The sequence below is a fragment of the Phalaenopsis equestris genome, unplaced genomic scaffold (assembly GCF_001263595.1).
Source record: "Phalaenopsis equestris unplaced genomic scaffold, ASM126359v1 Scaffold000513, whole genome shotgun sequence".
Taxonomy (NCBI): Eukaryota; Viridiplantae; Streptophyta; class Magnoliopsida; order Asparagales; family Orchidaceae; genus Phalaenopsis; species Phalaenopsis equestris.
Window position 1 is genome coordinate 2663884 of NW_018164953.1, and position 15136 is coordinate 2679019.

The following is a 15136-nucleotide window of genomic DNA, read 5'->3' on the forward strand; positions in this document are numbered from 1 at the left end:
TTAACATTGGCTGTACGCTCTAAAAACACCTCCAAAGTCTCCACAAATTGGTTACTACATTTTTGCATACAAAATTAGTAAAAAAAACATATTTCAAAACAATTTTTTGATTTACAAGCAATGAAATAGCCTTAGCATCATTCAAATTTCAGGCAGCAACATTAGCATTAGTAGCAGAAAAGAAGATGATCAGACAAAGTTTCACAAATCTGTAATTCTTCTCACTAAACAAAAACCCAAAAATCATAACATAAAAAAAGTAGGCAAAAAACATGTGTATTTATATATGAAATCTGTCATATTGAACAAATTCAACATCCTCTAGCCACAAGATTCAAAGGCTGTGGGCTCTTTGAGCTTCTTAATTCCTTGCAAATTCGATCCAACATGCCGAGAAAATCACTAACAATTACGAAAATACTAAGTGGATTCACCTCATCCTTGCCTACATCTCCATGATAGTACTCAGTGATCTCCCTCACATGGCGAAAAACTTGCCCCTCAGACTCCTTTAGTTCATTAATGATCCCATCTCCTTCTTTCTGAAACACTCTCATTGAGTTCACAAAGCTTACATCCCTCTTATTCCCTGAAAGCTCCCCTTCCACCAGTTCTTTCAGTTTCATCATCCCTTTAGATAGATTTAAAACCGAGCTCATCAACACATCTAAATCCATGGTTGCTGTCTTCTTCACATTGCAGAGCTCGGTATTCAATTGAGAGACTATTTCTAGTTCCCTTCCATTGCACTCCTCTTCCTTCTCCTTCGTGTTCTTGGCTTCACTTTTTGTGGAAGGCTTTACATTGCTCTTTTCATGAGTAATTAGGCCTTCTGATTTATAAATTTCCTGGACAACAAAATGCAACAATGTGGTTTTCCCATCCGTTCCTTTAACATCTTCGAGTTTCAGCAAAGCATCGAGCTTGAAGGCTCTCGCACCGCCTCGTATCGTCCCAACGTTCATTCGATTTCCGGTTTTCAGCACTGCTTCGAGTAATCTTAAAAAGAGTCTGCTTGATCTCAATTCCTTGCAGGCTTCCTGAAGAATTTACCGAAAATAAAACCTTTAGTACTCTGTAAAAAAGTGATTTTGCTCAGAATTTCTTGGAAAAAAATTAATATTTTCTCTAAGCTTGTTATAAGATTGTCACCTCTAAGATTGTAAATGATTTTTTCAGGTGAATAACTTCATCTTCGAATATCTCCTTGTATAACATGACTTCAATCCTTGAGAAGGCTAATGGAATTCTGAGTATGTCTTTCAGAAATTTTTCTGTAGATCCTAACTCATCTGTGTCATCTCCACACTTAATTATTCTCTCTTCTTCTTCCTTTGTGGGCGCCATTTTTGCAAGAGCTTCCAGTTGCTGGGTACCCAATCCACTACCTAACGATGGAATAAATTATATGTAGAAAAAAATTACAGTATGAAATAAAAAGAGGAATCATTTTTCACAATAACTCCACCTAGTATCAGAGCCTTGCAGACTTGTTCTGCTGTTGCATTCAGGGCTTTCAATAGAATGGTGAAATTCTGAAGTCTCTTGTGTTCAAGGACTTGTTTGTTGGGAGTTGAATTCTTGCTTTTTGATTCTTCATTCTTTACCGAGCATGGCATGTTGTACCCGAAAAGCGATTCGATTGTTTTCTCATCCAATCTACACAGAAATTTACAAAAATTGTACATCCAAAGCTGCATATATTTGCTGAGATAAACATGAATGATTTCCCATTTCCTTAAATTATTAGATTAATGGGTGCCCATCTATTGATGTATTGAGCAAAATTTTGATCTTTAATATCCACTCTCCTAAAAATATTTTATAACTCAATCCTATAATACTTAGAAAGATAATTAAATTTGAGATGTGATTTCATATTGATATGGCTACTTACACAAATGAGCTTGATCTGATGTTGTCCCATACCATAGAACGGTGAGGTGCAGCTCTTACTTTGTCCCAATGAAGTGGTTTCAGCTTTGGGAGTGGATTACCATTTTTATCAACCGCTGAGCTTTGCTGCTGTTGGAATGGAGGAGGGGGAACAGGCTTGCCAAAGTTACTGCTCCTTGGAAAAGGCGGTAGTGGCGGTGGCGGCGGAGGTGGAGGAGGTTTTGACATCTGTTGCCCTTTGATGCTTTGCAAAGTTTGAAGCTTTTTTACTGCATTTACTTTACCTGCTGTTATAGTTGCTGATGCCTGATCTGTTCTATTAGCTAGATTACTTGATTCAGTGAATATTTTAACCCTGAGATTTGAGCTTTTAGTATTTCTGGAAGAAGACCAACTTGCTTCTGGTTCCATTTCAAGATTAAGAGATTGGGGAGAAGGAAGAGGTTCTTTGTCATTCTCATTTTTTAGTGTTCTTGAGAGCAGAGATGGTTTACTGTCTAAGCTTTCTGGAACAAGAGAATGTGGAATTTTTCTTGTATTGTAAGGAATCGAATTGGTAGACATTACTGGTTTCTCTATGCTTTGAGCTGAAAATACATTCAATTTTGAGGATGTGAGAGGAGAAAAATGACCATTTTCTGTTGAAAAATCTGAGCTTGGTTGAATGTAAGCAGTCATCAACTCGATGGAGCAATGAGAACAGCATATAGAATGAAATGATTCACTCCCATCTGAAGAAGCCTCAAAATTTTGTTTTGCAGCTTCTGCTGATTGGTTCTTAGAATCCAAAAATGGGTGTGGAGTCATCCCTTCACTTTCAAAGGTAACATTATTTTCAGCAGAAACACACCTCTTGGATTCAGAACATAGCTTGTGATCTGAATCACTCTCAAGAAATGGAGCCAAGGAGTCAAAGTAAAACATGGCTGGCTCAGGATCAAAACTCACCTTGTTAGAAGTATTTCCATGGCAATCATTTCTTCCACGCCGTCTATAAACTAGCACCACCATTGCCATGGCTCCAAAGATAACTAAGCTTGCTAAGACAGATGCAGAGATTGTCATAATCATCTGTAAATGCTTTCTCTGTGCCACCTTTTGTCTTTCTGATAATGGTTCTTCTGTTCCATGGGATGGTGCTATGTGATAGATGTGGAGCTTGTGGAGGGATGGAAGAGGAGAGAAGCTCTCAAGTACTGCTTCTGTTGGTGCTTGGGCTGGAGCTAACTGATGAGCTATTGTGTGTTTGCTTGAACCATGCAGACTAAAAAGCATCCCAAGCTTTGTAATCATGAGAAAACTTAGCTCTCTTCCCTCCACTTTGTCTTTCCCTGAGACCTTCTCAATCTCAGCTTCCGCATCACCATTTGCAGAAGCAAGAAGCTGAAAGCTAATCAAGAGGAGAAAGATGAGAAAGAGGGAGGAGCTATGAGTGGCTGAGCTCATCTCTAGCTTTGATCATTCAGAAATCATCTATCTATCTCATGGAGGAGAAGAGCAAACATGAGCTCATGAAAAAGAAATGTGAGATTTTGAAAGAATTTTTCACCAAAGTTTGGTTGTGTGTGAAGATGAGAGATGTAGAACAAAAGGCTTTAATGCTACTCCAAGGAATCCCTGACTTCTGGCAGTTGAGAGAAGTAATGGCCTTTGCAGTCCTTAAGCAGAAGACAGGCCTTTCTTTTTAAATAATTGTTTGGTATTTTTTCAGTCTTTACTACTTATGTTGGTTGGAATTTCACCAAATTTGCTGAAAGTTTTGAACCTTTTTGTTCTCCCTTCGAGAAATTATTAGATGAGACTATAAATGATGATTCTGTTAACTACTAGAAATTTTTTGGAATAATTGTTTTTTAAGAGAAGTTTTTGAGTGGGATTTAAGAAAATTCAAAATTTGATGAAGATGAAGACTTGCAGAAAGGTTAAGATTCAATTGTAGCAAATATATGTGAAGAAGGCAGATTTGTTTTACTTCAGTTGCTTCCCTCTCAAGAAGTTAATAAACAACAGTGTTTGGCTTCCTACCAAGCATCAATGATGAAGAGAGAGAGAGAGAGAGAGAGAGAGAGAGAGAGTTGTATGCTGAAAGAGACAAAGATAAGAAGTGATTTATTAGTCGTTGATTGAAGAAAACTTGAATCCATGCACAAGACAATAAATTTAGTGTCATGGGTTGATTTTGGCATAACTATTTAGATATTAAATTTTATTAAAGTAGATGAAATAAAAAAAATCATATTTTTACATGGAATTAGAAGGGATGCATGTTTAAATTTAAGAGCTTTAAGCACAGTTTATGAAAAATAAAATTATATGTTGTTTAATTAAGCGAAAAATAAGTTATGGTATGAAACCTTTGATTTTGCTTGTTTGGTAGTCAATGCTTGACATTTAGATAGCAATTTTCTTACTTCAGTTGATCTGCTTGACATTGTTATTAGATGCTCTACCTAAACCTGCGTAATGAGGAAGAAGAAATTAATTGGTTGATAGAGATGGATGACGTTGACTTGTAGTTTAATCAAACTTGGGCTCTTTTGGTTTCTTAAAAAAGAAAATATAGTTTGAAAAATTAAGTAAACGTTATTAGAAATCAATATGAATTAAAACTCCAAATATCTTCTCTCGAAATTGTTTATTTATTTATTTTTAAATAAATAAGCAAATAAAATTATTTTTTTTAAAAATATCATTTTATCTTATAAAAAATAAATTTAGTGAACCTAATTAATAATATCTTAATATTTTAAGCTTTAAATAAAAATAGGGCAATGCCAGATTGATATGAATTATGAACTAGAAAATGACGATAAATTGATTCTCCTGCTCAATTCACTTCAAAGAGTTTGGTATAACGTGAATATTCGTGTTGCAGAATTTGCAAAAAAAAAGAATTTGAACCCACATTTTACTAATTTTTCATTTGATGATTGGGCGGGTACAAAATTGTTAAGGAGTCTTGTTACTGTAAAGAGTCATGTTCCTATGTATGAATAACTCGGATAATGTAGGCATTAAGGGGTTGTTTGACACAACGTTTTTTGCGCGCCTTGGTTCCAAAAAACATTTTTTTTGTCCATTTGAAAAACGTTGCACGGGTGTGTTTTTGAAAAAAATAGACAAAATGCAGCCGGGTTGAGTTTCGTATTAGTTTCTCACCCATCTTTTACCTGTCTACCCCTTCTCTAGCTATCAAGCATCTCCCTCCCTTCTCTCGCGTCTGAGATTCTCTCTCGTCACCCTAAAGGTAAGATCCTCACTTGCCTCCTCCTATCTGATCTGTGGGTTGTGCTTGCTTTTTCTTGGCTTCTTTGCTCCCTTTTTAATCTTTGTTCTTCGTCTCTGCTTGGCTTCTTTACTTTGCCTCGACCCATAGTATTCTCTACCACTATTCTCTGACATTAGAATTTTGCGATGTTTTTTTTAGCTCTATTCGGTCGTTGATTTTCATCTAGTTTTTCTTATGTTGTTGGATTTTGCAATTTATGGGATTTAGGTTTTTGGAATTCATGTGATTTTACATTGGTGTTGGATTTCCTTTATTACTGATGGGGTGATGACTTTTACTGTGAATTAGGTGATGTTGTGGAGAGGAGTTCTTTGCGCCGTGATTGTGTTGTGGTGAGGACTACTTGTACTGTGGGTTATGGTGGTGTGGCTGTGGGTTGGGTGGTTGTGTTGTAGGTTGTGGTGGCTATGTTGTGGGTTGTGGTTATACTTGTAAAAGGGTTTGATAGTCTGGTATGTTTTTAAAGAGGCAAAGTTTTAATTTGATAGGCTCCAAGGAATGAGAAAAAAGTATTTATAAAGTAGTTATTACAATTGATTATGGTTGGAGGAGGTTGTGGTGGTTGTGGTTGTGTGTGGAGGCTGTGGTTATGTGTGGAGGTGTGGTTGGGATTGTGTTGTGGTAGCTGTGGTTGTGGGTTGTGGTTTTCTGGTTGTGCTGGCTCATATGTGAGATGTAGTTGTGTGTGGAGGTATGGCTCCGTGTGAAGGTTTTTTTAGTGCTCGTGGTTGTGTGTGGAGGCTGTGGTTATGTGTGAATGTGTGGTTGGGATTGTGTTGTGGTGTTCGTGGTTGTGAGTTAAGATCGTCTGGTTGTGTTCGCTCATTTGCGAGCTGTGGTTATGTGTGGAGTTGTGGCTTTTTGTAAAGGTGGTTGTGGTGCTTGTAGTTGTGTGTGGAGCATGTGGTTGTGTGTGCGGGTGTGGTTAGGGTTGTGTTGTGGTGGATGGGGTTGTGGGTTGTGGTTGTATGGTTTTATTGCTTCTGTGTGGGTTGTGGTTTTATGGTTTTATTGCTTCTGTGTGGGTTGTGGTTTTTGCAAATATTAATGTTTCATTTTTCTTGTGCTAGTAACACAATAGTTAAGACTAGTGAAATTGATTCAACAAATTCGTGAGATGGGGAAGCCAAACTCATATTTTGTCATCTTTGTCTTAAGGAGGTTGAAATGGGAAATATACCCACCACCTATTTTAACAAAAGAAAGGGTGACAAAATATTATGAAGAAGTTCAAGGAAATAACGAGAATAGAGTATGATAGGATGCAACTGAGGAACAAGTGGGATCAGTTGAAAAAAAACTTAAAATTATAGAAAGAATTAAAATGCGGATCCACGTGCTTGGATTGAGATCCAATCAAATTAATTATTGATGCTTCAGAGGAGTTGAGGGCTGAGAAATTGCAAGTAGCAATATATCCATGAAAAACTTTTTTTTATCACTTTCTCTCCCTGAACTGTACAAAAAAAACCACTTGTCCTTATATTACAAGTAGTGTTGGCCACCAAGAAATTTAAATTCAGTGGAATTGACTCTGATCTGGAAAAAAAGTTGGATCATATGTTTGGTGGGGTAGTGACAATGGGGACAAATGCTTGGACCCTAGTGAGCAAGGGTTTGCAAGCTTACCTGAGAGCAAGCAACTCACTTCCATGAATACCAGAGCCCAACCCAAAATGAAGTGGAGTCCACACACAAGACAAAGCATCCTAGGGTGGAGAAAAAAAAGAGCTACTTTCATTAGAAGTCAAATAACAAACCTGGTGGTTTCATGCACCAGTGACCCGGGGACTTCACAAGCAACCTACATCGGATGTTATTTGAGTTCTGGAGGAAACTCCAAAACTTTTTTAGAACATTTCATTTTATTTAAAATACATGAAGTTGCTGGAGGACCAGATGATACGCTCTGCAGCAGCGCCAAAAACTTCACATGCCATAATTCTAAGTGCAAAGGTCTCGCACAAGTGTACATGTTGTATCAGTAATATCAGATTTTGAGTATGAAATATCGATCCCACATGAAGTCAGGCAGTTAGACTTAAGAGAAATTCTAGCCTACTAAAATCGGTCTTAGCTTGGAAGTAAAGCTGGTTCTTAAGTTGTGCTAACTAATCCTACTAAATTACAAACTACTCTTAAAGGTTTAGTCCTACAGAAATTCTACAAAATATATTTGAATTGGTGATAATCAAGTTATAAAAGTACCCTCCCTTGTAATGGTATAAGTGGCGTGTAGGAAAATAATTACTTTTAATTGTAACCATAGCTAGTGACAAATAGGAGCAACTCTCTTCTTTACCCTCTCTCGAGTGCATAAAGAGGATTGGTTAAAGTGGTTTTAATTCTTTAAACCCCAATTTGAACTCATTCTAGATTATTTTCCTATCTATTTGCATCTCCCTATAATTTACTTTTGCTTCATGCCTTATAGTTCAACGTAAATACTGTAATCGTTCTTCCATAGCTCTCTCGAGTCATTATGGATCGCAACACCTTAATTTCTCATTTGGCTAGAATGAAAAGTAAGTAAAGCTTTGAAGAATACTCATCACAATGAATATTGAAAACCAATTTTAAAAGCATTCTAATATTCCTGCACGACCTACTTATTCACCACAAGAGAAAAAGTAAAATGACTACTCACAATGCATGGAGAGAACACCAGAACACATCTTTGAAATAAAACAAACCCACTAGATTTTGTTTACAAACAATTACAAAAAAAGAGAGTGCACAATACTTAGTTTTTTTCCTTGAAAAAGTGTTGAGAATGCCTCCCTAAAAGTATCTCCCAATTCTTATTGCAGTACTGAATGTCTTCCCTTCAATAAAACTCACTAATCTCACCAAAATTCTCCAAATAAAAGCAAAAATCACTTAGAATCTCACATTTGACTTCACATAGATTCTCCCCTAGACTTCAGAAGTGTTCCCCTTGGACTTCAACAATGTTCTACTTGTTAAAACTCTATAAGTATGCCCTTATACCGTCTGCATAACACCCCAAGTTGTGTGGGAGTAACTGTTGAAAACTAACCAGTAGTTGTTGGAGCCTAGGCACTAGTCTCTTTGTCTGCTAGTTTGAGCATTGGCACCTAGGTGCCCAAAAAGGGGTTTCACTTATATTATGAAAGACTTGGGAAAATAGGTCAACAAAGGAAAGTTATTCCATGTAGGAATGCCTATATGCTTCGAAGCTCTCGCTAAGTCATTAGGTAGATAGTGAGTCTCTCACATCCCATAAGGGTAGCGGTTCATCGACATATGAAGCCCACAAAATAAACATAAGCATCTTGATGGGGGATATCCTTATGTGTCAAAGCATGTCAGAGCCATAAGGGCAAAGCATAAACCATCATATCCCAAACGGGCAGCAGTTTATCAACATCAGATCGTCAAAATGATACCAAAGCAGTTAATGAGTGACTTGGCTCAACATTAGAAAGGTTGAGTAATCCTAGAAGGTGGAGGTAGCTAGGTCAGGGACCATAGACGCATCTTCCCAAGACACTGGGACCCTAAGTCTACCCGATCGTGATGGTAGTTGACCCAACACGTTCTGAGACTTCTAGTCAACAATCTGTGAATGACGTCATCCATAGGAATCTCTGTAGCCCTAAGGTCAAAAGAAGAAAACTCTGTCCTATGACTATAAGCAATAGCTCCAAGAGGTGAGACTTATATCTACCGCAGTGGCAAGAATGCCTCAAGAAAGGATAAGAAGCAAATGTTCAACTACAAAGCTCGAAACACTCCCAATAAAAGGGACTTACACGCGTATAGGTCGGGAGCCTTCTAACACCGTAGGCGCACTAGACAACCACCTATATAAAAAGGCATGATGGGCCAGTCAGGTTAGAGAAACACGACGGCTCTTCCTCAGGACATGTAATTTGAATGCAATTGTCTAGAGTGGTTCTTAAATATTGTAGAGGCCCTATTAATTATGATTTGGGTGATATTCGTGTTATGCAACCCATTTAAACTTTGACCTGAAAACCATGCAGGAAAGTAAAAGTGCTTTAAAATCTTGAATATTTTATTTATGATTTTTTTAGAAAATTTAGGATTTTTGTTCTAATGATTCTATAATACATTGTGATTTCTAGACAGACCATATAAATAAATAAGAAAAAATTCCAATGGGATAATACAGAAAACAAGCCATCTCAAATAAATAATAAAGGCTGGTGTCGCAGGGTCGGCAATATATTCAAGAAAAAAAAGGAGGTCAGACACATATAAATGCGCGGTCCTAATTCTAAATATCAATATAAAATACAAAATTAATATACGGGACGCGAGCATCTGCTCCTGACCCCCCTCCACGTAGTTCCTATGTCAAAGGATCTCAGAACCCGTGCTCGTGTCATATTTCTGCTACAAAACACTCCTAAACTCTAAGAAGTACATAAGAAAAAGAGAAATGACTCGATCTGCATGAAAACAAGTGTTTGTAGGGAATGTACAATGAGACGTGCTTAGTGGGGGTACCAAGAAACACCTGCAAGAAAAGGGTTAGTGAAAATCATCACATTCTCCTCCTTCTTAGTACCTGTATGTGTGCATATAGAGACATGACTCCTTGCAGAAAGTGCCCTAACACACTAACATGCATATCAAACATGCAATCATACCAAAAACACAATACAAGAAAGATGCATGGCTAGGATGAACAAACTAACAAAAAATAATATTCAAGTATTGAAAAGACTACACAACACTCTAGAATCTAGCCTAGCACACAATCTAACGAAATGTATCCTAACTTAGCACCTAAATGCACAAGTTAAAGTCTCCGACTACTGTATGACTTTGACGGGATATCCACGCCAGCCTCATCCTAAACAAACCAAGGATTCTAAAGAACGTCAAAATAAAGTGAGTGACATTTAGAAGAGGTGGCCTCACGTATGACATAACATATATAGTTTTAAATATAGAGTGGATGATAAAATAAATAGTAAAAATATCAATTTTTATACCTTTAAAATAGTGGACCTATAATGCGGGTCTGTGACGCATATGACACACGTTAGAACCCTTGGATCCTTAGCATAATCATACATGTTTGTTGCTCATGATACAAAAACTTGCACTTCTCGTGGAGGCATCCTCATGGGGCAACACTCATTTGAGTGTCACAAATAATAAATGTGTTACTCTCCTAATGAGCAAGACAAACCATCAAAGCATATGTGCAAGCATAAAAGCATGCAAGAAGCACACATTATGATTGTTTGACTAAAGTATGAAACAATCATGACGACCACCCAAAAGGGGGAACAGAAATCATGCAGATGAGTGCAAGGATGTTACATGCAACATGACACACAAAAATGAGATGTACCAATAAAATAGGCTACCTATAAAAAGGAATTTTGCCTGATCAGTGACCCGGGGTGACATGCGACTAGCAAGAACCAACTACAGATGAGTTTGCATCAAGTAAAAGGATACCCACAAAAAGGATTCACAACTTAGCAAGAGGCACTCACCGAGCACGCATGCAAACATGCAAGATATGTAACAAACAAACAGGGAGTGTACCAAAAGTGAGGGTGAGTGTGCCAAAGAGGCAATGACTGAAAGGGCGGGCATGCCATAAAGGTAGTGATCTGTCCGAAGGTGGGCATGTCGTGACTGCAACTGCTCGAATAAAAGGGTATGTCAATGAGGTAGTGACCTGAAGGTGGACATGTAATCCACCTCAAAATAACCTATTTTTTAGTGCATATTTCATAAGCATTTTATATACATTTTTGATGATATTGCACTTTAAATGAATGTATTTTGCATATTTATTTATTTCAGGTACATGGAAGGAACATTTAGAGAAAATAAAAAAAAAATGGAGCAAAAATGATGATTTTGTGTTGTGCTATAGTGCCACCCATTGGCGTCATAGCACCACAGTCGAGCGAGAAGGGTGTTATAGCACCCCAGACTGGCTTTATAGTGCTAGTAACTACATTTCTACAAAATACATCGAATTTGATTGAATTTTGGAGGGGTGTTTGAAGCAACCCTTGGTGATTTTTGTTTTCTATTTTATGAGAAGATTTACCAGAATTTAAAGACCTTTTAAAGCCTCAAAACTTCAATTGGGCGGAAATAGTGAGTTAGGTTTTTCATATTTTGTGTTCAAGTGTAAGTGTGAGTGTGTTTTATTGTGAAGAAGTTTTGTGAAGAAGTTTAAGAAGTTTAGAGATTGCTTAAAAGAAACTCCAGAAGTTTGCTTGGAGAGAAGACGTAAGGTACTTTCCATTTCTGTTTAAGTTTTTGTTGTAAGACTTGAATTTCAATGCAAATGTTTTATTTTTATTTAATCTCAATGAACTCTAAGTAGTTCCATTTCTTTCTTCTTGCATATGAGACTTAATCTAGTGGGATGAGAATGATATAAAGATTTCTTTTTCCTCTTAAAAGTTGTGATGATATTTTCACTGAATTTTCATTTACTTTGCAAACTGGCCACTTAAGGTTAAAATCCATTGAGAAACTTAATGACTTGAGAGGGCTATGATTTCACCCAACTAGTGGATACCACACTTCATTCTAGGTAGAGCCATTGCGATCACTTAAGGGGGAGTGCAAATAAAAAGGGAGAAAGGGAGATAAGGGAGATAAGTTTTGATGGGCGTAGAATTGGTTAGATCTAGAGTGACAAGCTAGATTCTTATCAGTTTGGCTGAAGGTTTAGTACCCTGACACATGGATTCAGTCATTATGATGGCATATGGTAGGGGCATCTAGAGGTGAGAGGCTAGACATCACTGATATAGAGTCAAGATGTTGAAGAATCAGCCTTAAGTGAGTGTTGACCTCACTTTTGGTTGATGTTTAGTTTTTCCTCTTTAGTAGCCTAGGTTCTAGCCATATGACTTTCCTGTTTACTTACTATTCCTAGTGTTTACTATTCCTAGAGGACTAGAAAAAGAAACCCTCACCATTAGAAACTCTAAACTTTTCTTTTCCCAGCTTGAAGTTACGCATATTGGTCCTAACCTCTAGCACTTAGTAGGTGGGGTCAATATGGGAGAGCTCAAGGTGAGTCCCCATAGGACTATTTGGCCTTAAGGTTGACCCTGAGTGTTTGTCTAGAGTTGGTTCATTCACTTGCACTCACTTTCACTTCCTTTCACTCATAACCCTAAGCCCAAACTTTGTTGACTTTAATCCCTTGATTCTTTGGGAAACTCATGTAGATCGTCCCCTAGACCCACTAGCCCTAGGCTGGGGTTTAGCTAGAACATTACATAGAGAACCCAAATAGAGATTCTATTAGTCCATGGCTCACATAGAATGGTTGGCACCCCAATTGTACCAAAATATTCAACTTGGCATTTTGCCCCCCAGACCTACCCAAATTACCTAAATACCCCCAAACCCTAAACTTGGACAAAATTCTCAATTTTACCCAAAATACCCAAATTTGTACAAAATCATTTCAAACCATTTCAAATCAACCAAATTGCCAAAAACCACCCAAAATTACCAAAATACCCCCACATTTGACCAAAATTACAAAAATACCTTTGGTATTCCAAAGTTTCCCAAAACCTCCAAAATCCTCTTAAATGTCCCTAAAACTAATTTGCACCCTTAAATTGAACCCAATTTGATCAATTTGACCATTTTGACCAAAAACCCCAAATTGCCTTTAACGGCCCAATTACCCCAATTCATCTCAAATGTCCATCAATTTGACCCCAATTTTCTCCAATTTCAATTGTAAACTCAAATTCATCATGCTTATGATCATTTTAAACCAAATTCAAGCTTAATTGGCCCATACTTTGAGCTCAATTTTGATCAAAACAAAACCCCCAATTTTGATCATATGACCTAATCTCACCCAATTGAATCTCATAGCCCACTCAATTGCCTTAATTTGGATCCCAAACTCTTCCTAACAATCCTAATAATCAATTGCTAATCAAATTGAGTCCTAAATTGGCCTTGATCAAGCCTCAATTCCACTCAATTTTTGCCCAAATCCAAAATCCCCAAATTTGCCCCAATTTAGCCACATGCCCAAATGTCACCTAATTGAATGCCCAAACCCCAAAATTGACGTCCAATTGATGTTGAGAATTATTTATGATATTCCTATAGACCATTTTCAACCATCAATTTGAACTTAGCCCAACCTAAGCCCGATTTTAACCCAACACCCTTAAAATTGACCAAATGTCAAAATCCCTCAAATTGAACCTCCAATGAACCTCCAAATCAATTCAATCAATTCAAGATCACTTCAAAACTTTTCTAAAGTCCTTGTGACAATCATCCAAACCAAATTGATCAATCAATTAGGCTCAATGCCATGACTAGCCTAACCCAAACCCAACTTCAAGCCAATTTGACCCAAATTGAACTTATGCAACAAAATTGATGCACCAAAATTGACACCAAAATTGACTTAGTCATGCCAAATCACCAAATTAATGTCACCACAACCACCATTTGGACTCTATTGACCATCCTAATCCCACTTAAACCACCTTGGTGAGCTATGGACCAATGATCCATTGATTTAAGGGATCTTACCACATATTTGGCAAAACATTAAATATCTTCCTTTGAAAATACTTTATATTTGAAAATACTTTGACATCATCACTTGCCATTGGGAGTAAATCATAATTAACTCTCCCCTGACCTCCCTGAGACAAGAAGTGACTAAACCCTGGCCAGCCACATCCTCAGCCGCTGGAAACAGCCACCCAAAGGAGCCCCCATTGGCCAAAACTAAAAATTAAACTCACCTGAGTTGGCCAAGTCTGATTGGTCACCATAGCTCTTCATCCCTCCACCTAAACATCAATTTGCACCCACCAATTGACCCTGGTGGCCCGCCCAAGCCTTTCTATTTAATCAACCCCCTCCATGGCCAAAAGGGAGCTAACTAAAATCCTAGGGGAAACTCTGCCAAATTCTCACCAGAGACTCTCCAAGCATTCCTAAGCTCAGGCCCACCGTTTCCCCCTCTGGTTCCCCCTGTGAGAGCCAAATTTTTAGCTCAAACTAGGACAGAATTCTCCACACCCACATAGTCCAAAGGACATTCTTCTCCACAACTCCATATTGAACCAAACTTAAATTAATTGTGCACACACCATCTCCACGGTGAAAGGAGTTGATCCCCCATAAAACCCCCTCTCAAACAACCTATAACCTAGCTCTAGACCAACACTTGAAATTGAGTTTGATCAAAATCATAGCCAGACAATTTACTAGGGCTTGAGACGTCATAGTTGACCTCACTTTTGGTTGAGGTCTAGAAAACTTCTTTAGTAGCCTAGGTTTAGCCATAGGACTTTCCTATTGACTAGTCTTAGAAAATTAGAAGAGGTACCCCACCATTAGAAATTCAAAACTTTTCTTTTTACTCAGCTTGAAATTCCACATATTGATCTTAACCTCTAGCATTTAGTAGGTAAGATCATTATAAGAGAATTCAAGAAGAGTCCCTATAGGATTACTTGGCTTTAGGGTCGACCCTGGAACTAGGATACACCATATCTTCACAATATATTAATCCCTGGTTCATTTAGAATGGATATCTATCCAATTCTATGTGAAATGCTTAACTTGGTATTTTGCCCCTAGGCACCTCCAAATTACCTAACTGCCCTTGATACCCAAATTTGGCTAAAAATTCCAAATTTTGCCAAAATACCCAAAATTGATCAAAACTCATTCCAAACACTTTGAATACATCAAAATTTGCCAAAACTGACAAAAATAACCAAATTACCAAGATGCCCCTCCATGACCCAAAATCTAAAAATTCCAAAAATTCCCAATAAATCCCAATAAATCCAAAATATTCCCAATTTCATTTTGTCCAACTATACCTTGGTCCAATTTGGTCAATTTGACCATCTTTGACAAAATCCCCAAATTAGCCCCAAATTTGGCTAACACCCCAAATCTCAACAA

At 37.6% G+C, this 15136-nt stretch overlaps 1 protein-coding gene across 1 annotated transcript; it reads right to left on the reverse strand.

Moving 5' to 3' along the window:
• Nucleotides 1–232: 232 nt before the first annotated feature.
• On the reverse strand, nucleotides 233–3539 carry LOC110028486 (formin-like protein 2). The gene is made up of 4 exons (XM_020730350.1): nucleotides 1898–3539; nucleotides 1469–1659; nucleotides 1153–1388; nucleotides 233–1040 (listed from the first exon to the last, which is right to left on the reverse strand). The coding sequence occupies exons 1-4, from the start codon at nucleotides 3340–3342 to the stop codon at nucleotides 312–314; spliced, it is 2601 nt and encodes an 866-aa protein (XP_020586009.1). The 5' UTR covers nucleotides 3343–3539; the 3' UTR covers nucleotides 233–311.
• Nucleotides 3540–15136: the final 11597 nt, after the last annotated feature.

Coding starts and splice junctions, on each gene's coding strand:
- LOC110028486 (XM_020730350.1), bottom strand. CDS start 3,342: ATGAGCTCAGCCACTCATAGCTCCTCCCTCTTTCTCATCTTTCTCCTC. Junction 1,660..1,897: donor ATCAGATCAAGCTCATTTGT/GTAAGTAGCCAT, acceptor ATTTCTGTGTAG/ATTGGATGAGAAAACAATCG. Junction 1,041..1,152: donor AATCATTTACAATCTTAGAG/GTGACAATCTTA, acceptor TAAATTCTTCAG/GAAGCCTGCAAGGAATTGAG.